The sequence below is a fragment of the Oryctolagus cuniculus genome, chromosome 9 (assembly GCF_964237555.1).
Source record: "Oryctolagus cuniculus chromosome 9, mOryCun1.1, whole genome shotgun sequence".
In the NCBI taxonomy this organism is placed as follows: Eukaryota; Metazoa; Chordata; class Mammalia; order Lagomorpha; family Leporidae; genus Oryctolagus; species Oryctolagus cuniculus.
Genome location: NC_091440.1, coordinates 64,266,208 through 64,288,468, shown reverse-complemented (window position 1 = coordinate 64,288,468; position 22,261 = coordinate 64,266,208). Strand labels below are relative to the sequence as shown.

General features: G+C 41.0%; 1 protein-coding gene across 1 annotated transcript in view; it reads right to left on the bottom strand.

Moving 5' to 3' along the window:
• GTF2F2 (general transcription factor IIF subunit 2) overlaps positions 1–22,261 on the bottom strand; it is a 133,487-nt gene that overhangs the window by 104,033 nt on the left and 7,193 nt on the right. Inside the window, exons 2-4 of the mRNA XM_002712960.5 lie at positions 15,697–15,770; positions 4,413–4,431; positions 3,158–3,302 (exon numbers count right to left, since the gene is read on the bottom strand). Of these exons, the coding sequence (XP_002713006.1) occupies positions 3,158–3,302; positions 4,413–4,431; positions 15,697–15,770 (238 nt within the window). The remainder of the gene's footprint in view (positions 1–3,157; positions 3,303–4,412; positions 4,432–15,696; positions 15,771–22,261) is intronic.

Genomic DNA, 22,261 nt, shown 5'->3' with positions numbered 1-22,261 from the left:
CATGGATAGAGCGTTTTAGACATGTCTTGGCAGCCACAGAGTCCCTGCAATCTTCGACTTCCTACACATCCAAGTAACCCATTTGCAGACTGCCTCTTTACTGACTAGAAACAGCAAATATGTAAATAAGACCCCTCAGAGAAGGAGATAAACTGTTAAGAACTCCAGAGCTTTCTCCTCATTCAGACAATCAAAAAACACAGAATATAAAAAACTCTATTGGTTGAGGTTTAAGAAATGATATACACTAATTTTAAAGCATGCCAATGCCTTAAGCTAGAAATCAAAAGTGTTTTAAAATAAGAGGTAATAATAATTATAATAGCTAGTATTTAATTAGCATTTCACTATGTATCCAGCTAGGTGTTCTAAATATATCCATATTTATATTTAAGTGCAAATAAAAATTATTCTCCTTTCACAAATAAGGAAATCAAAACAGAAAAGTGCAAAGAGTCAAGGAACAAAGACATGAGACAGAAATAATTAATGAGGTTAAGACGCAAAAAATCCCATCCTGCAAAGCAAGTTTCCATTCTACAAAAAATTCTACAGTTCTACAAAGCAAGAACATACTGTCCAAACTCCAAAATAAAGATGATAGTCTTCATCTTTTTCCATAGCCCTGTCAGATAATCCTTATAAAACTATATTCTCCACTTTGGAGTACACCATACCAGAAATCTGAACACAAAATGCTCAAAAAGAGCAAAACAATAAAGAATTTAAAACACGAAATGAAAAGTTTTAGAATAACAAATAGCTTCCAACCCACTGTATTTTGTATTAATATCAGCAATAAATCATGCTTTGCAAAAATCAGTCTCTAATAAGATGCTAAAAACTGAAAACAATACTTTTCCTATAAAGGAAATTTCAGTTTCCTTACCTCAAATTTTAACAAATCTCTGCCTCCTTTATTCCATCTGGATGCTATGACTCTTTCATTCCAGAGACAGTAACCAAACCAGAAAAAACCTCAGTTTCACAGGGTTCTCATTAAATCCCATCCATCAGACAACAAATTTCAATTCCCTAGATGTGTTTATACTATGCACTGAATTAGCACACAGGAACTATCTGTTGAATGATTGGATTGCCAGTATCAAATCCATGTCTTAAAAACAGTTATTTTCAAAATTCTACCTATCATAATACTCAAGCTATACTACACAGTATTATAGCATCAAAATAACCCAGTGAAATCAATCCTTTGTTCTAAACCACATGACCAAAAAGCTACTAGTTACATCAAGCAAAAAAAAAAAAGACTAAATGTTTAGATCAGCTTACACAGCTTGATAATCCAAGACACACAAAAATTTTAATCTGAGGATACTCCTTTTCTTAAAACACTTATGTTCTTAACATTCCATAATGTCTTACAGCTTTCTCTAAAATACAACAAAATCAGAACTTTTGAGATAACAAAATCTTTGAGATCTTGTTGTATCTTCTTTGCAATACAACAAAATCAGAACTTTTTCTTTCCTATAACAAAAGACTTTTAAATTTTATTTATTTATTTGAGAGGGAGAAAGTAAGGGGGAGAGAGTGCTCCTCCATCTACTAGTTCACTCCCCAAATGCCCATAAAAGCCAGAGTTTTACCACGCTGAAGCTGGAAGCTGAGAACTCAATCCAGGTCTCCCATCTGGGTGGCAGAGACCCAGTTACTAGACCAATCACCATTGTTTCCCAGGGTCTGCATTAGCAGGAAGTTGGAGTCAGAAGCTAGAGGCAGGAACTAAAGCCCTGGTAAGCCACAAGTGGGATCCAAGTGTCTTCACTGCTAGGGTAAATGCCTGCCCCCAATGACTTTTCCAAAAACCTAGATGTAAGAAAATTAGTTAGCCGGCGCCATGGCTCACTAGGCTAATCCTCCGCCTTGCGGCGCCGGCACACCAGGTTCTAGTCCCGGTCGGGGCACCGGATTCTGTCCCGGTTGCCCCTCTTCCAGGCCAGCTCTCTGCTGTGGCCAGGGAGTGCAGTGGAGGATGGCCCAGGTGCTTGGGCCCTGCACCCCACGGGAGACCAGGATAAGTACGTGACTCCTGCCATCGGATCAGCACGGTGCCCCGGCCGCAGCGCGCCGGCCGCGGCGGCCATTGGAGGGTGAACCAACGGCAAAGGAAGACCTTTCTCTCTGTCTCTCTCTCTCACTGTCCACTCTGCCTGTCAAAAAAAAAAAAAAAGAAAAGAAAAGAAAAGAAAAAGAAAAAATAAAATTAGTTACACAAATCTGAGATGGATTGCTACTTTAATTGTAATATTCTGCAGTGGGTTAAGCCACTACCTGTAAGGCTGGCACCCCATATGAGCACAGGTGGTTAGAGTTCAGCTGCTCCACTTCTGATCCAGCTCCAGGAAGGCAGCAGAGTGCTTGGGCCCCTGTCAACCACCAGCCTGGCCTTAGTGCCTAGCTATTGCGACTGTCTAAGGAGTGAACCAGTGGGTAGATGATCTCTCTCTCTCTCTCTGTAACTCTGCCTTTCAAATAAATGTTGAAAAAATATTCTAAATTAAGTAAATTTTATAAGTTAAGAAACAACTGAAATAAACATATATGTATGCTGAACATACGTACAAAAAAGTTCCATTTAATTTACAAACTGAAACAAGCACTCCTGATTTATTAAACTACTAAAATATGGCATTACAAACACACGTGGTTTAAAAAATATACAAAGAATGACTTGGAAAGTGATATTAATTAAAAGCACGAATTTATGCAATAAAATGGCCCTAAGTATAAGAGCAAAATTTAGACTAAAATATTCCCTAACATCAAGCAGTACTTTCTAAGTACAACTTTTACTAAGTATCAATTTACAAAAATAAGCAAGGAACAATCATGAGAAATCTCACATAACTGTTTCTTCCACATCTTAGAAAGCAGCTTGATGAACTACACTATTCCATCTACCTTGTTCGATATGTTCATAACCCAAATGGAAATTCAACCCTTCTCAAGAAATGGTCCAAGTTCCATTAGTCGTAAGAAAACACAAGGAACAGAAAAGCAGCATGATACGCAAAACAGAACAGGTGAATCAGCCTTGGAATGACCGTAAAAATGCAAAAAGAGGTGAATATTGAGACAGAAAACCTATACAAAATATACAGGGATCATATTAAATGATTCCATTCCGACTTACCCGACGAGCTCTCGGTAAATACTGTTAATGTCTGTCCTCCGACACTTTGCAGGACAAACGGATGTTCTCGAGGAGCACTGACTGAGGCTGGTTTCCCACCAATATCATGAATATTTGCAAGATCTTCATTCAACGTAAAGGACACCTGAGAGACATAGTAACCACAGCTTATTAATAAAACAGATAAACTAAAAGTACCTGTACAAAAAGTTTGATTATATATCAAATGCTTTTAAAAATGTAAGTATTTTCCAGCATTTTATTAAATATTTTTGATTTTTTTTTGAAATCACTTAGTCCAAAGGAGCATCTATTCCCATTTCTCAGAATAATATGGGGCTTATCTACCACTACAAAGAAATACAGCTTCTTTTCTCTTGTCTGTGGCTAAAAAAATCTTCCAAAAACAGAAATAAATTATTTTTTCCTTTGGTCTCTCAGGTCAAGGGATCATGTGTTACTACCTTTATATTCTTTAAGAGCTAGCAACATGTCTGGCACATGGAAAGAAGACAATGTTTGCTGAATGTGTATTTTAAGAGTATTTAAAAAGTGTACTTGAAAGAAGGAAAAAGTGAGCTATTCATTCCGAAAAATTAAATGCTCCCATAAATGGAGAATTGAGTTCTTTTTAAAGCTTTAATGACTATTGTATGCATGCATGGTATTTATTTTATTTTTAACATTTTAACAAATACAACTAAATATTTACAAGAAAATATAGTAATCATGTTTAGACTAAAATACGTAAGTGTTGTTTCAAAATTATTTTTATCATTCACCAGATCTACCCAAAGGAATATTAAATTTTACATGAAAATTATTTATAAGCATAAAATTACTGCTTATATATAAAGATCATAAAATATTTATTAAATACCCAATGGGTTTAATATTGTGATTACATTCTGTAAATTATGAACTGGACTTAACATATCAAAATCTAAAGCTCTCAAAAATCCAAATTTAATGCCTCTGCCACAGTAAAGGGAACGCTGAAAGTAGTACTTAAATAATACTGCTTCACTGGCAAAGGGGATATTTAGGTCAAAGGAGGAAAGTGCTGAGAATGAACAATTACAAAGAGCTCACTCATACACACAATGGTGGCATCTATATCTTTATATGTTCCTGTCTGCCACTCATTTGATGTGGGGTTTTCCAGAAGGCAAACAACAGTTTTCCTTTCTAATACTAATGAAAAGTAAAACAAGCTCATGTTTCAATTAAAAGTTAGATTTATATATAACCTTACCTCAGTCCTTCCTTGATTCCTAAAAAAAAAAGAAAGGAAATATTTAAAATTGTGTAGGTTTCATTTTATTTTCAAATGAGAGTTAAAAGCTAAAGAAATAACAATACTTCACATTTATATAAAACACTACATTTACAGATACTAATATTTACAATGGGCTTCCTCCAACTATCCTACTTATGATTCCACAGGAAAAAAAAAATCACATTAATTCCACATGATGATTGTAGATATTATGAGCTTGTGTCACTTAATGCTATTACAATCTGTCCTAAATCCATTTTGTCCATATAATGATCTTACTATAAGTCTTATCATTACTTGTGAGCATTTTTAGCATTCAGCAAAATGTGAATGTCTACTTAACACCAAATTTAAGAGCAGACTTTTGGCATAGCAGTTAAAATGTCAGTTGGGACATCCACTTCCCACATCAAAGTGCCGGGGGGTCAACAGCACTGGCTATTGCAGGCATCTGGCAAGCAAACCAGAGGATGGAAGAGTTTCTCTCTCTCTCTCTCTCTCTCTCTGCCTTTCAAATAAGTAAAAATAAACAAAAACAACAAAAAATGGGGAAAATGCCCAATCTATGTAGCATTTCAGCAAATTCTACTATTTGTTATATCTTGCTGAAGAGCTTCATTTAACAAAACAAAGATTCAAATTAAATTTATCATTTTAAATTATAAGCAATTTTTCTCTACCACAAAAACAATATATGACTATTACATAAATATTTTTATAAAGACAAGCCAAGAAAGTTTTAAAACAGCCAATTTTGGTTAACATGGTGGTGCAGTAAAAATCCTCCACTCACGCTACACTCTATGTATTTGAATTAGACCCTTGCCTCTAGTTCCTGACTCCAGCTTCCTGCTAACACAGACCCTAGGAAGTAGCCATGATGAACCAAGTAGTTGGGTTCCTGCCCTTAATGTGGAACATCTGGATTCAACTCCCAGCTTCAGTCCCCAGGCTGTTGCAGGCATCTGGGAAGTGAACCAGTAGATACGAATGTTCTCTCCCTGAGTTACTGTGGCTTGTGATGCTGGCATCTCATACCACGAGTGCTGGTTTGAGTCCCAGCTATTCTTAATCAGATCCAGCTTCCTGCAAATGTGCCTGGGAAGAGAGCAGGGGGTGGTGGCCCAAGTACTTATCACCCACATGGGACACTACGATGGAGTTCTTGGCTCACGGCTTTGGCCTGGCCCACATGGTTGTTACAGCTATTTGCAGAGTAGACCAGCAAATGGAAGATTCTGTTTCTCCCTCTCTGTCACTCTGCTTTTCAGCAAATTTTTAAAAATAAATAATTAAGTTTTTTTTTTTTTTACAAACGAGTTAAGGGATGGCTGTACAAAGAGGCAGCTCTGAGCTGAGCCTGGAAGTACTACAATAGGCTAAGGCGGGGAAATAGTTTCAAGAGTGAAAAGCTGAGCAAAGCCACGAAACGGTCAGATCGTAAGTCAGTGATCAGATTTGGCTGCAAAGGAGCAAAACAAGGACCAGTAGGAGATGAACTACCACGGAAAAGCGGGGCTGAATCATGGGGGATCTTGAATATCATGGTACAAAGTATGGACTTTATTCTTCAGGGAATGGAAATCCAGAAATTGCTTGAAAAATGAGTAATACAAAGATGTGCTTCCTGAAGTAGGCACTAAGAAACATAGAGAATGAATTAAAGGTGACTAGAGATGAAGATCCATTAGGACACTACTGTTTCTCCCTAACCCCCAGCTTAGTTCCAACCCACCTTCATTTACTCTATTTCAATCACTTTCTTTTAAGAATACACTATAGGCTGGCGCCGTGGCTCAATAGGCTGATCCTCCGCCTTGCGGCACCGGCACACCACGTTCTAGTCCCGGTCGGGGCACCGGATTCTGTCCCGGTCGCCCCTCTTCCAGGCAAGCTCTCTGCTGTGGCCCGGGAGTGCAGTGGAGGATGGCCCAAGTGCTTGGGCCCTGCACCCCATGGGAGACCAGGAGAAGCACCTGGCTCCTGCCATCAGATCAGCGCGGTGCGCTGGCTGCGGCGGCCATTGGAGGGTGAACCAACAGCAAAGGAAGACCTTTCTTTCAGTCTCTCTCTCTCTCACTGTCCACTCTGCCTGTCAAAAAAAAAAAAAAAAACAAAACTATATATATATATATATCACTACTGTGCTAGGTGCATGATACAGTAGGAGTATAGGTTCTTATCCTCAATGAGGGCCCAATATAATGAAAATAGATCCAATCCATAAACAGTTATAAACAAGACAGAGTATATCTTATCATAACGATAAAACTTTATGACCCAGGCATAGCATATTACCATGGAAATGTAAACTGGATGTCAAGAACAGAGGACTTGAGTGAGCAGCAACCTAGCCTAAGGGAATAGCCCAGTAAACACCAGAAATGAGAAAGCATCTAGAGCCTTCTTTCTGACACCAGTGAATGGCAGCCTGGGGTTGGATAAGAAATCTCTTAGGTAAGGCTAAGGAGTCCAGATTCTTGAACAGATTTGTTTACTGTAGGACTTCACAGTCTTTCACATGTTAAAATGCAATGTCAAGCTCCTTCTGTCAAGGAAGTATATGAAAAAGAAGTGAGAAAATTTTAAGATTTCACATAAAAATATGGACTTTCAGCTTCTCTGCAGAGAAGACTAGAAGATTCAGCAACAAGTGTCCCCAGTGTGATGTGACAACAACCCCCTTAGTGTGCATTTAGGTCAGACACTGAATTCACCACAGTCTCTTCTCTATCATTTTTGAATCTTGCTTCTAGAGGCATTTATTTAGCTGCCTTTATGAAAGAGGTGCAGGAGACAGAACAAAGACAAAGTCACAGAAGACCCTCTCCTAATGTTTATTGAATTCTATATCGAGATGAATTACAAAAACCCACATAAAAAGTAATGAAGGCTTGAACCAAGGAGTGGTGGAATGCAAGGTAGAGGTCCATGGCTGGGCCATTAACCTGTGAGAAGCCACAGAAAAGGAAATGACTGGAAGTGGGCAGGAAAGGAAAATGGGTAACTTCCAGTCTGGGTACCTGGAAATCATCCAGATGCAAATTAAGGAATACAGGAAGGGGAATAATTCATTTTCCTATCTATGTAGAACATGTTAACTGGAATGATAAAAGTAGTTAAGTTCTAGATGAGTTAATTTTGGAGACAGACAAAGGCAACTGTTGCATACTTAAAATTTATTGTGGGTGCATGTTTGGCATTGCAGTCAGGATGCCAGTTAAGACACTCGTGTCCTGTACTGGAATATCTGGGTTTGATACCAGGCTCCAGCTCCCAGACTGCAGCTTTCTGCTAATGCAGACTGTGGAAGGCTCAAGTAGTTGGGTTCCTACCACCCACATGGGAGTCCTGGATTGAGTTCCCAGTTCCCAGCTTCAACCTGGCGACATCCCAGACACTGTGGAAGTTTGGGGAGTAACCCAGCAGATGGGAGCATTGCTCTCTTTCTCCCTGTGTCTCTCCCACTCTTTCTGCCTATCAAGTAATTAAAATAAAAAATTAACCATAAAAGGATGACATGTTCCCTTGTTTGGAACATAATCCTGTATGTAGGACTAAAACTGGAAATTGGTCTGAATTCATGATTTTTAATATATGTAGATACAGAAATAAACACAGGTATAAAGAGCTGTTATGTATATATACAAATACCTCTATCCCTGCTCACTGAAAAGACATCGAAGCAGCAATGAGCACTTGGGATATCCAGATCTTAGTTTCCAAAGACCTCCTCCTGTACAAAGAACAAGAGCTCAGGCACAAATGTACAAGAACACCTTGAGTGCGCCAAGAATGATGAGGACATGTCAAGAGGACACAGAGAGGGGATGGTGGGAAACAAGTATCTGGAACAGTAGCTAAGACACCACCTAGAATGCCTGCATCCAAAGCAGAGTGCTGGTTTGAGTTCTGGATACTCTGCTTGGGATCCAGCTCCCTGCTAAGGCACCTCAGAAGCAGCAGATGATGACTCAGGTGCTTGAGTTCTTGCCACCCACGTGAAAAATTCAGATTGAATTCCTGGCTCCTGACTTCAACCTGGCCCAGCTCAGATCTGGCTGTTGCAACCATTTGGGGAGTGAAACAGCAGACAGAAGATTCCGGTGGCTATCTATCTTACATAACTACCCCTCTTTCAAATAAACACATACATCTTTTAAATAAATGAATAATTGACAATTTTGATGAGAAATAGGATATTCATTTAGTCTCATAGATGAAAATTTTATATGTATATTATATGGTATGAATATATGAATATTACGTGTACACATTATTGCAAAGGGGCAAAAAGTACATTTTTAGTTATGAAGCTTAGAAGACATCCAATAATCGAGAAATCAGAGTTGCCATTACCAATAATGAGATAAGTTATAAACATGCAAACCTCACTAGAATCAAGAACCCATCTTCCCTATTGCTGTACTCTGGCCAAAGACCTATAACTGAAATGTGATCATGAAGAAGCATCAGACAAACCTACACTGGAGAAAAAGAACTATTCAATTACATTATAGGGGCTGGTGCTGTGGCGTAGTGGGCTAAAGCCTCCGCCTGTGGCTCCAGTATAGCATATGGGCGCTGGTTCAAGTCCCAGCTGCTCCTCTTGTGATCCAGCTCTCTGCTATGGCCTGGGAAAGCAGTAGAAGATGGCCCAAGTGCTTGAACCCTTGCACCCACATGAGAGACCTGGGAGAAGCTCCTGGCTCCTGGCTTCAGATCGGCCCAGCTCCAGCTGATGCAGCCATTTGGGGAATGAATTTGCCGATGGAAGACCTCTCTCTGTCCTCCCTATCTCTGTCTGTAATGCTACCTCTCAAAATAAATAAATAAAATATTTTTTTAAAAACAATAACATAAAAGCCAAGGGAATACTGAAATGTTTTAGAGTGAAGGAAACAAAAAAGACATAACAGAATGCTACCTAAGACTCTACTCCTTTTCCTTCAAAACATTACTCAAAAACTGACAAGGCTTGAATGAAATCTGACTAGGTAGTAGTAACATCTAAAGTTAACTTACTGATTAGGAGAGGTGTATTGTGATTAGGTAGGAGAATGTCCCTTTTTTTCTTAAGAGTTTATTGATTTGAAAGGCAGAATGACAGAAAGAAAAGGAGAGACAAAGTAAGTTGGTCTTCCATCCTCTTGTGCGTGCCCAAATGGGTGCAATAGTTGGGACTGGGCTAGGACAAAGCCAGGAGTCTGGAACTCCATTCAAGTTTCCCATGTAAGTGGCAGTGGCCCAAGTACTTGGGCCATCTTCTTCTGCCTTCCCAGATGTGTTAGCAGGGAGCTGGATAGAAGCAAAGCAGCCAGGACACAAACCGGTGCTCACATGGGATGCCAGAGTCACAGCTGGAGGCTTAACCTACCACACCACCAATGCCAGCCCCAGGAGAACGTCTTCGGTTGTAGGAAAAAGACATTAGAATATTTAAGGGCAATGGCATTATGTTGGCAACTTACTTTCAGTTGGTCCAGAAAAGATTTGGGGTGGGATTGTGGTGTAGCAGGTAAAGGTACTGCCTGCTGATACCATATGAGCACCAGTTTGAGTCCCAGCAGCTCCACTTCCAATCCAGCTCCCTGCTAATGTTCCTGGGAAAGGAACAGAAAATGGTCCAAGGGCTTGGGTCCCTGCCACCCACATGGGAGACCAGGATGAAACTCCTGGCTCCTGGCTTTAATCTGGCCCAGCCCTGGCCGTTGTGGCCATCTGGGAAGTGAACAAGCAGATGAACAGTATCTGTCTGTCTCCCTCTCTCTCTATAATTCTGACTTATAAAATAAATAAATAAAGCTTTTTTTAAAAGATTTTTATACTGTTCTTCCAACTTTCTGTACCTTGACATTTTTAAAATAAAAGTATTATTTTTAAAATGTGCAGTTTAAAATAATCATTTACTAAGAAAACTGAAGGAGTTACTGATTTTTCTTGATTACAATCAATGCTAACTTAATACCTTTCTGCCATCAATCTTTGCATCACTCACTTACTAATTCCATTGGATAAGTTCCTAGAAGTTGGCTGGCACCGCGGCTCACTAGGCTAATCCTCCGCCTTGCAGCGCCAGCACACCACGTTCTAGTCCCGGTCGGGGCGCCGGATTCTGTCCCGGTTGCCCCTCTTCCAGGCCAGCTCTCTGCTGTGGCCCAGGAGTGCAGTGGAGGATGGCCCAAGTGCTTGGGCCCTGCACCCCATAGGAGACCAGGAGAAGTACCTGGCTCCTGCCATGGGATCAGCGCGGTGCGCCGGCCGCGACGGCCATTGGAGGGTGAACCAACGGCAAAAGGAAGACCTTTCTCTCTGTCTCTCTCTCTCTCACTGTCCATTCTGCCTGTCAAAAAATAAATAAATAAATAAATAAAGTTCCTAGAAGTTGATGAACTGCTGAGTCAAAGGGCATGAGTATAATTTTTTCTAGCCTGTCCATTAACCCATCACACTCTGCTAGGTGAGTTTATTTCTCTGTCTCTCAATATATCGGTAACACCAAGAACAGAATATTATGCTTGAGCTGTGAGGCAGAGGAAACAGTGGGATTATTCTTTTACCTTGTTCTGAGTAGCAATACTGTGTGTATATGTGTATATACATATACATATATATGTATGTTTTCAGACTACCTTTCAAAAAATTTGCTATTATCAACAGTATAACCCTGTTCTAAGGTTTTCAGTTTTATAACAGAAATATTACTAGTGGGTCCCCACATGACCTGGAATATTAAATGTGTTTAGATAGAAAGCTAACAATTAAAAGTCTTTGGAAGAAGCCAGCTTACGGGCACAGGCTGCATGACTATCGGCAAATACAACATGAATTAAACATGGGGAGAACTGAAGTATTCTGAAGCAGGAGGGTGATGTAAAAGAAGGTTAGATTTTAAAAATCAAACAAGCTCAAGCAATAAACAAACAAACAAACTAATTATAATGTAGCACACAGCAGGTGTCCAAAAGTTATAAAAATAATCCAAGTACAATGGTTTGGGAACATCACCTAAGTTGCTTGACAATAATGGCCCAAATGTTACCAACTGTTAAGACAGGCTGTTACACTCATTTATAACCGGATTCTCCTTTTGCCAGGTGTCAAGATAGAAGCAAATTAAGGGAGAACTGAATTCTCAAGCTGTCCACTTCTTCTTTCTCATCATTGCCACTCAATCTCTCCATGCCACAGCATGTCCTCCTAGCTTCTGGCCTGTGCCACACAGTGGGTTATTGCTTAGCTTTGGGTAGGAAGGTGAGGTCCATACTTACACCACATTAGACAATGGGACAGCTTATGGTTTCAACTGTGCATAGGTGTGGTATAACATAGGTGAAGACTTATGGACTATGTATTTTATATATATTGAACCTATGCAGTATTAACATCATCTCCTTTAACATATGAAGAAACAGTATAAACAACTGGCCCAAAGTTACAAAGCCAGTAGGCAACAAGATTAGTCATAATAAAACTTAGGCCCGATGCCAAGGCCCATACTCATAACCAGTGTGCCACATTATCTTTCTAAAATCTCAGTTATTTAATTTTCTACCCAAATGAACTTTTCTTTTTTTAACCATAGGTAACCTACAAACTGGTCAATGTGTCTAAAAATCAATAGGTGATTATATATCTTCTAGCCTTAAAAATATCTGGTGTGCCCTAAATCTCTTAACAACCCTAGTACCCGCAAACACTCCTTAGAAATCAATTTCTTTAGTGTTCTCATTATCCTAGTCTCTCTCTGGTGAATGAACTTATTTGTTCATGTCTCTTCAAATGTGGCACTGAGAACTGAACATAATGTCAGTACTGTGAGAAAACTGGCAAAGAAAAGTGAGATTCCCATCCCACTTCATTCTAAACAACAAATTTCTATTAATGGTGGCTTTTGTTTATAGCCACATAAATGTGATGACTCATATTACACTCAAAATCAACTAAAATGCTGATAACCTAGTCACATGCACGCCTTAGCCATTCCTCACCCATCCTACACTTGAACTCAATAATTCAGTAACAGTAATGAAAACCAGGTAAATGAGGGATGTAAACAAGACAGCCTGGACAATGCAGCCAGGAGGCCCACTAGGGATCATGCTGTTTCCAAGCATTTCCTTAGCCATCGTAGAGTACTAATTACCGTAAATCTATTCTCATTAAAAGGATCTCAACCTACAAGATAAGACTGATGATGAATCTGTTAGGGAGCTAGGTCTTTTGGCCACATAATCACACTGCAGCACACAGGCACAGGCAATCTGCTCCTCATCTATCCTTTCCACAACCACAAGATTCCACTGTAAGGAATTCTGGCAAGTCTACTTTTTCTTCAGTTGTGGTTAAAGAAACTGATTTAAAAACAGGAATTTCAAGTCACTTCTACTGATGATTTTATTTTTAAGAGAATTCAGAGACTGGAATGAGAAAAAGAAAAAAGAAATAGAGGTATTGGGGCTGGCACTGTAGCATAGTGTGTTAACCCACTACTTATGACCCCCAACATCTCATATCCAAGTGCTGGCTCAAGTCCCAGCTACTCTGCTTTGGATCCAGCTGCCTGCTAATGCACCTGGGAAAGCAGAAGATGACCTAAGTACTTGGGCCCCTATCACCCATGTGGGAAACCAGAACGCAGTTCCTGCCTAATGACTATGGCCTAGACTAGTCCTGGCTGTTGCAGCTATTTGGAGAGTGCACTAGCAGATAAAATATAGATCCCTTTCTCTCTCTGCTCTCTCTCCCTCCCTTTCAAATAAGTATTTTTTTAAAGAGAAAATAATGATACCGGCCTTGTATCTTAGGCAAAGAGATAAAGGAAAATGAAGTCAAATAAACCACTCACAACTAAACATAAGAGAATGAAAGAACAAAAGCAGGGTTCTGTGCTATGTTCTGAAGTTAACAAAACTGAGCCAGAGAGGGTTTGACAAATACTTAGTTATGGCTAGTGAGATAAACACAGATGCTTTAAAATTCTGCACATATTAATCATCCAAAACAATCTGTATAGAGAATAATCTGGAGGGTTATATACTCATCTGTTTCCCATGGCCACCTCTAAGGAGTGCAAATAAAGAGGGAAAGGGGTAACTTTTTCTTCTTATTTTGTACAAGCATATTAAAAAAAACCAAACAGGCATTACTTAGATAATAAAACATACACATTATAATTCTAGGGGACACTGGTTGGACTCCAAGAGTTAGAAATGCTTCTAAGACATCCACATCCAAGTGGAAACATTAAGGAAGTGGTGAGAATTTAAGTATAGAAGCTACATATGCAAACACTACCTATGTATTTATAAGACCATCTAGGAAGTAAGTGAAAAAGAGAAGGAAAGAACTAAGGACTGAGTCCTATGGTCATATGACATTTAGAGACAGAGAGATGAGGAGCTAGCAACAGAGACTGAGATGGAACAGCCAATGAGGGAATTGTTTCTGGTAGTCTTTTTCTTCTTTTATTGTTTTTAACTTCATTATTGTTGTTGTTATTTGAAAGGCAGAGTTAGAGAGAGATCAAGAGAGAGAGCTTCCATCTACTGGTTCGCTCCCCAAATGTCCGCAATGGGGAGGGCTGAACCAGCAGTGAAATGAAAACAGTGTTTCAGGGACAAAGGAGTCAACTGTTACACTCAGCTGAAGGTCAATTAAGAGAGCTGCTAAGGGGTAGGCATTTAGCACTGCAGTCAAGACAGTGCTTGAGATGCCCAAAACCCACATAGTCCCTGCTCCACTTCTAACTCAAGTTCCTGTTAACGTGTACCCTGGGAGACAGCAAGTAATGGCTCAAGGAGTTGGGCCCCTGCCATTTACAGGAAGACCCGAATGGAGATCCAGGCTCCTTGCTTCAGCATGGCCCAGTCTCTGCTGTTGTGGGCATTCAGGGAATGAACTGTGTGTGTTGCAGTCTGCCTGCTTGTCTTTCTCTTTTCCTTCAAATAAATTAAAATAAATTTTTAGAAAAGAGAAATAGGGGCTAGAACTGTGGCACAGTGGGTTAAAGTCCCAGCCTGCAGTGCCAGCATCCCATATGGCCACCGGTTTGAGTCCTGGCTGCTCCACTTTTGATCTAGCTCTCTGCTATGACCTGGGAAAGCAGTAGATGGCCCGTCCTTGGGCCCCTGCACCCGCATGGGAGACCCAGAAGTTCCTGGCTCCTGGCTTCAGATCAGCTCAGCTCTGGGCATTGTAGTCATTTGGGAAGTGAACCAGCATATGGAAGAAGACCTTTCTCTCTCTCTCTCTGGCTCCACCTCTCTCTGTAACTCTGTCTTCCAAATAAGTACAAAATAAATCTTAAAAAAAAAAAAAAAAAAAGAGAGAGAACAGAGAAAGAGCTGCTGAATGACTCTTAGATCTAGGAAAGTGTATGTGGCACACTGCAAAAAATGAATACAAATTCTTGAGGTGGAGCCTGGGCCAGTGCTGTGGTATGGCGGGTTAAGCAGCCATCTGCAGTGCCAGCATCCCATGTAGCACTGATTTGAGTCCTGGCTGTTCCACTTCTCATCCAGCTCCCAGCTGGTGCACCTGGGAAAGCAGTAGAGGATGTTCAGGTTCTTGGGTTGCTAAACCCATGTGGAGACCAAGAAGAAGCTCCTGGCTCCCAGCTCCAGCCTATCTCAGCCCTGGCCATTGCAGCCATTTGCGGAGCAAACCAGTGGATGGAAGATCTCTGTCTGTCCCTCTCTAACATGGCCTTGCAAATAAATAAATGAAAGAAAAATAAGAACAAATGGATGGAAAGAATGGAATCCCTAACACCAGTCGAGGCTTCCCTTTCTAACAAGGCCGTTTCCTCAGCCAGGAAACTGCACCACTAGACTGTTTACTGGATGCTCCCTTTTCCTTCTGAATGCCAATGTCAATGGCACAGCGGCCAAGCCCCTCTACTGAAGCACATTCCTTGGTTCACTCAGTTATCAATCAAGGCACACAGTCCTCACAGGATGGAGACAGGAGGAAGGGATGGGAGAACTGCACACTCCACTGCTCCACTGCCATTAAGCTTCACCAGAAGTAACTTGATATTAGTTCCACCACCTGCCACTCACTCACGGTGTGGGGACGTGTGTACACGCAAGCACGTCTCCTTACAGGGCACCTAAATCTCTGGACAAACCTCAACATACTCATTACTTCTTGTTTTCCAGGTAAATTCTCTACAAAAGAACTATAATCACATACAAAAGCACTTAGAAAAATTTAAAAAATAGCTTTTTAGTATGTCAATAATATATAAATAACTTACTTGGCAATCCGCAGTTTCCCAACTTCACCTCTTCCAGGTGCTTTAGCCCACTGCTGTGACAAATATTTAGGAACCTAAAATGAAGCAAAACATTACTAAGACTGTTTTCAATGTTAACAGAACCTTTTAAACATAAAATAATATACTGCTTCTATTTCACTTTCCTGGAGTAATAACTGAACATTAATTATCAGGTTCTCATTGTACGCTTTGCACTAAAAATGATACTGAAATAGTGAGAGAAATAATTTTAGGTCTCAAAGAACTCAAAACCAATCTAGTTGGTGACATAAAACAAATACAAGTAAAATAACCCAACAATAATGAAGCCATGAGGCCAGCGCTGTGGCCTAGCAGGCTAATCTGCTGCCTCCAATGCCAGCATCCCATATGGGTGCAAGTTCTAGACTCAGCTGCTCCACTTCTGATCCAGCTCCCTGCTAATGAGCCTGGGAAAGCAGAGGAAGATGGCCCAAGTGCTTGGCCCCTGCACCCACAAGAGAGACCTGGAAGAAGCTCCAAGCCCCTGGCTTCTGCCTGGCTCAGCCCTCCCCATTGCGGACATTTGGGGAGCAAACTAGTAGATGGAAGCTCTCTCTCTTGATCTCTCTCTCAACCTCTCTCTCTCTAACTCTGCCTTTCAAATAACAACAACAATAATGCAGTTAAAAACAATAAAAGAAGAAAAAGACTACCAAAAACAATTCCTCAGTGGAGGACAACACTCTTTCATAGAGTCATGATGTTCTTTAGAGACACATCCGAGTTTAAGATGAATTTGAAAGTCAGTTTGATTATGTATAAGACTGTAACTTCGGTGCCAGCATTGTGGTGCAGTGGGTTAAGCTGCCACTTGCAACACTGGCAACCCATTTCAGAGTGCCAGTTCAAGTTCCAGCTGTTCTGCTTCTATTCCAGCTCCCTGCCAATGAGCCCGGGGAAGGCAGCAGAAGATGGCCCAGGTTCTTGGACCACTGCCATCTATTACGGGAGACCTGGATGGAGTTCCTGGATCCTGACTTCAGTCTGGCAGAGCATCAACCATCATAGCTATACAGGTAATAAACCAGCAGATGAAAGTTCTCTTTTTCTCTGTCACTCTGCCTTTAAATAAATAAATCTTAAGAACAAAGCAAAAAGAAGATTGTAACTTCAACTACTAAAATGAAGGATCTGCTGAAATAAAATGAATACTAAATGTAATAGCTAACATTTAAGTAGGGTTACTTTCCTGACACTGTGCTAAGAAGATAAGGTTTACCATCACCTTTTTATAGAAGATGAGTCTGGGGTACTCAAGAATCATATAATTTACCAAAGGGTATATACTTAGTAAATGATGGAGCCAGGATTCATACCCAAGCAGTCTTACTCCAGGGTCTGTTCTTAACCAACATGCCATATTAGGCCTGTAACTAGATACACATAATCAGATTTTAATTCCCAAAATTTAAGAATGGAATTACATACACTGAGCCCCTACTAAATACACCTTACTGCATTTCTTCTTGGATTCTGGAATCAGTACCTATCTTTAAGATTATCTATTAAGAGGCGTAAATGAGATAACACAGATAAAGTATGGAGCACAATGCCTTACTCAAGATAAGTACACAGTGAATTAAGTATCATTATTATTTCTCACAGTGATCTTGGGTTAATAACATTAACATGGATGCATAACTGACAGAAACAGCTGCCAAAGCTGGGAAAGAAGAAAAATTCTACCTAGCTAGATTTAGATTTCCTTTGCAAAACAAATTACCTATTAGTTGCAGTACCTCAAATGAATTACAGTACCTCAAATACAGTAAAAATTCAGGAATAGAAAAGTCAAAAGATGACCCTGATGATATTCACTCAATTATGTATGCATTCCTCCCACTAGCACAAATGACTATGTGCCAGCCAATGTGCTAGAGACTGGGAAAAAAGAAAGTGGGATGGGAACCAACAGTGTCAAGTACCGCTCCAGACATTTAGACCCATTACCCGACTTAATACTTCAGTCACCCTGCCAAATCACTATGGTTCTCCACGTTGTGCAGAGGAGAAAACTGAGGCTCTGAGGATGAAACAACAAAGGCTGCTAGTTTCCCACACAAGACCTGATTCCAGATTGCTCTGATGTTTTTGTCACACTATACTGCCTGCCATGACACATGTGGAAGAATATGTCAAAGACATACAGGAAAGAGGGCACAACTGATAAAATTTCAACTACCTCTCACTCACTGAAAACAAGCTTAGAGGATTTGGCAAACTCTTTATGCTAACTCTTTACCAATTAGGTCTCCTTCGGTTATGGGAGAGAGAAAACCCACTGATTACCCAAGTAACTAAACATTCCAGTGGACCCCTTAACATGGCTTGATCAAGGGCTCTCACAACGTCACCAGAACTCTCACCATCTCTGATGCCTTCTCTCTCCCATGTTAACTCAGTTCTTGGACATACCTTCCCCTTGCACAGCAAGATGGCCACACGCAACTCATGAAGAACAAGAGCCTCTTTCCCAAAGTTGCTAGCCAAATTTTCTCCCCCATGGCACTGACCAGGTCATCTGCTGTCTTTGTCCCTATCACTGAAGCCAGTGATGTGACACGTTCACTGGCCAGCCTGAGTCAATGACATCTTTGGGAGGTGGTCAGCGCCACTGGAATCACATAGAAAGGGTGAGTGGCTTCCACGAGTAAAATCAAGGTATTGGCGCCACGTCAGAGCAAGTGGATACTGTTCAGTCAGGGAAGCATATGCCCACAGCTTTCCCTGTCAGAACTAAATGCCGGCTCTAAAATTGATGTGTAAGTATTCTGTTGGAAGATCAAATAAAATCTTCAAAGCCTTGGACTAAATTAATTACTACCTTCCATCCTCGATCTTAAAATACTGCCTACCAAGTTAGCCTTTGCTTCTTGCTTTCTCTTTAATTTTAAACTCCAGAAAACCTTCATGTCAATTACTGTAACTGAATGGAAAAACTATCCTCTACAGACAGCCGTGTACTTTCCAAATCAATCACAAGCTATATTCCCTAATAATTAAGTACTTAGGGGAATTTGGTGTCTTCATCATATTCAAATTACTAGTTCAAAGGAGTCCTATATTTAGACACTCTAAGATCGTAAGGGTATAAAAGCAGCCCTTTCATAATCTGTATTTCACGCAAACATTCTAACCCCATCTCCTAACTCCCCAGCTTTCCTCTCAGTTCTAGCATTCCAACAATTCTATCCCTTCAATTCACTAACTCCAATTTACATCTCTCTCTGCCCCCATCTGCTTCTGTTCTCATTTCTGTCTTTAGTGAACCTCGACTTCAGGGTCCATTATTATAATCACTTCCTTGTCCCTATCTCCCTCCCACAAACTGCCCTGCAAAGCCTTACTCCTGGTTAGAGTCAATATCCACTCATTTTTATTTACTATTTTATTGTGCTATTCTTCCTCTTTTACCGCATTTGCATTTGAGCAAAAAAAAAAAAAAAAAAAAAAAAAAAAAACCTCACAATCCTGCTAACTGGGATCACTTTAAACATATGACTCTGGGGGCCGACGCTGTGGCGCAGTGGGTTAAAGCCCTGGCCTGAAGTGCTGGCATCCTATATGGGCGCCAGTTCGAGTCCCAGCTGCTCCTCTTCCGATCCAGCTCTCTGCTATGGCCTGGGAAAGCAGTAGAAGATGGCCCAAGTCTGCACCCATGTGGGAGACCTGGAGGAAGCTCCTGGCTCCTGGCTTCAGATCAGCACGGCTCTGGTCATTGCGGCCATCTGGGGAGTGAACCATCAGATGGAAGACCTCTCTCTCTCTCTGACTCTCCTCTCCCTGTGTAACTCTGACTTCCAAATAAATAAATAAAATAATCTTTAAACATATGACTCCAAACATCAAGGAAACCCAAAGAGATACTTTTTACCTGCTTTCCCCTTTTAAAACAATGAAGAAAAGCTGTGAGAATGGTGTGCCACTGGGTTACAGAGCAGTAGATATAACAGATACATTAAGTGACAAAAATTACTGTGAAATACTTTAAATGTATTAACCATTTAATCCTTACACAATTCTATTATTTTCTCCATTTTACAAGTGAAGAAACGGGGGCACAGGAAGTTAACTGATTTGCTCCAGATCATATTCATAGTTAGGGCAAACTGTAGTCCTTTCTACCTACTATCCCATTTCTCTGCCCCTCTTTACAGCAAAACTCCCTGACAAAGTTGTCTACATTGGCTGCCTACACCTACTGCTCTGCCATTTTGTGTTTGTTTGTTTGTTTTGACAGGCAGAGTTAGACAGTGAAAGAGAGAGAGAGACAGAGAGAAAGGTCTTCCTTCCATTGGTTCACTCCCCTAATGGCCACCACAGCTGGCACTGCACTGATCCGAAGCCAGGAGCCAGGTGCTTCCTCCCGGTCTCCCATGCGAGTGCAGGGCTCAAGCACTTGGGCCATCCTCCACTGCCCTCCTGGGCCACAGCAGAGAGCTGGACTGGAAGAGGAGCAACCGGGACTAGCACCTGACGCCCCAACCGGGAACACAACCTGGGGTGCCGGTGCCGCAGGCGGAGGATTAGCCAAGTGAGCCACGGCGCCGGCCTGCCACTTCGTTTTGAATTTACTCCAGATAGGCCTTCCTCCCCACTACACCACTGAAACTGATCACAGGGATATCAAAGATCTCAGTGCTGTCAAGTCAATGTTTAGTCCTCACCTTACACGCCTATCAACAATATTTCAGAACTAATTTTCTCTTCCTCCTTCAACCATTGTCTTCCCTTAGCTTCTGAGTCACTCTTAATGTTCATCCTACTTCTCTGGATTCTCTTTATGGATCTAGGTTCTTACCTTCCTGAGCACCTAACTTCAGAGGGCCCCACAGTTCAGTCCTCGGACCTCTCTTCTCCATACTCAATCTTACGCAATCGTATCCCTTCTCATGGCTTTAAATGCCATCTACATAATAACCACTTCCATATTTACAAGTCCAGGCTCTTCCCCAAAGTCTCAACTTCTGCATCCAGCTGCCTACTCCAATGCTCCATCTGAACACGTAGCAGGCATTTCAAACTCAATTTGCACACTAGAACCCTTATTTTCCTTTCAAAAGTCTCTTCCCCCTGCAATTTTCCACATCTCAGTAAAATGCAACTCTATTCTTCCAGGCACTCAGTTTGAAACCTCAGATGTCTTTTTTCTAACACTCCATATCAATCAACTGACTTATCCTGTCAACAACACCTTCAACTTGTATCCAGACTCCAGCCCCTTCTAGCCAATTCCAAGGTTACCAGTGCAGTCCAAGTCAGCACCATCTCTTGTATAATCACTCTAAGAGCCTCCCCACTGACTTCCGTGTTTCCACTCTTGCTGATGCAGAAACAGTGACATCAGATGATACCGTTCTGCTCAAAACCTTCCCATTTATGTAACAGACACCCACATAGTTTACTGTGTGTGCTAGGTACTTTTCTAAGCACTTTATGTTACTTCATTTAATCCTTATGTCAACCCTACCAATCATCCCATTTCACAAATAAACTGAAACATCAAAAGTTACTTGCTCAAGGTCTCACAATTACTAGCAATGAAACTTGGCTTCTAAAGCCCAGCTCCATTGTCTAAGTTACTAGCCATGCCAAGCTGCCTCTTTTATGGTCACTGGCTTCCCATAGTCTATCTCACAATAAAATCCTATGTCTTAGATGACCCACTCCCTGTTACTACCACTCTTCCTCACCGGATTCAAACCACACAGACCTATGATCATCCTCTGCAGTGTCACAATTGAGGACTCTGATTCACTGTCACCTCTGTCTGGAACACTGCACAGGGCATGTCCCACAAATTCTTTCATGTCTCTGCTAAAGGACCACCTCTTATCAATGAGGCCCCTTTCAATAGCCTCCCCAGTTACTTTCTAAAGGCTGTACTCTGCTGTATCTTTCACCTACTACCTATAGTACTTAGTGTCTGTTCTCCCTCCTATGTAACCTGCGTGCGCAGATATCGCGTCTGTTTTGTTTACTGCCATATCCCTGGCATCTAGAAGAGTAGTTACCATTCATGTAATACCAATGATGGGCATATTGGGATGTACCTAGGACACAGATATTAATCTTAAATACACTTCCTTTCACTCTCAGAAGGAAGCCTGTTTCAGAGATCCACCTGAAGGGAGGAGGGAGGAAAATGCCAATAACAGAAGGAGTACCTTCCAATTTCCTACTTTCCCCTCACTGTTAAGAAAAGAGAAGGCCAGAATGTTTTGTAGCCTTAGAACTCTTGGATTAGACCATACTTCCTCAATGTATTAACCAGACTAGAACTTTCTGTGATCAAACTGCTGCATACTACAATTCAGGCCCTCAAACAGAAAATACTTCTGAGGTAACTATACAGCCGTCTCCCCTCATCTGTGTGGGATGTGTCTCAGGATCTATTCCCCTTTGTGGATGTCCAAATCCCTGAATGCACAACCTTCCTTATATACACATATCCTCCCGTATAATTTAAACCAATTCTATATCCCTTATAATACCTAGCATAATGTAAATAGTTATAATATTG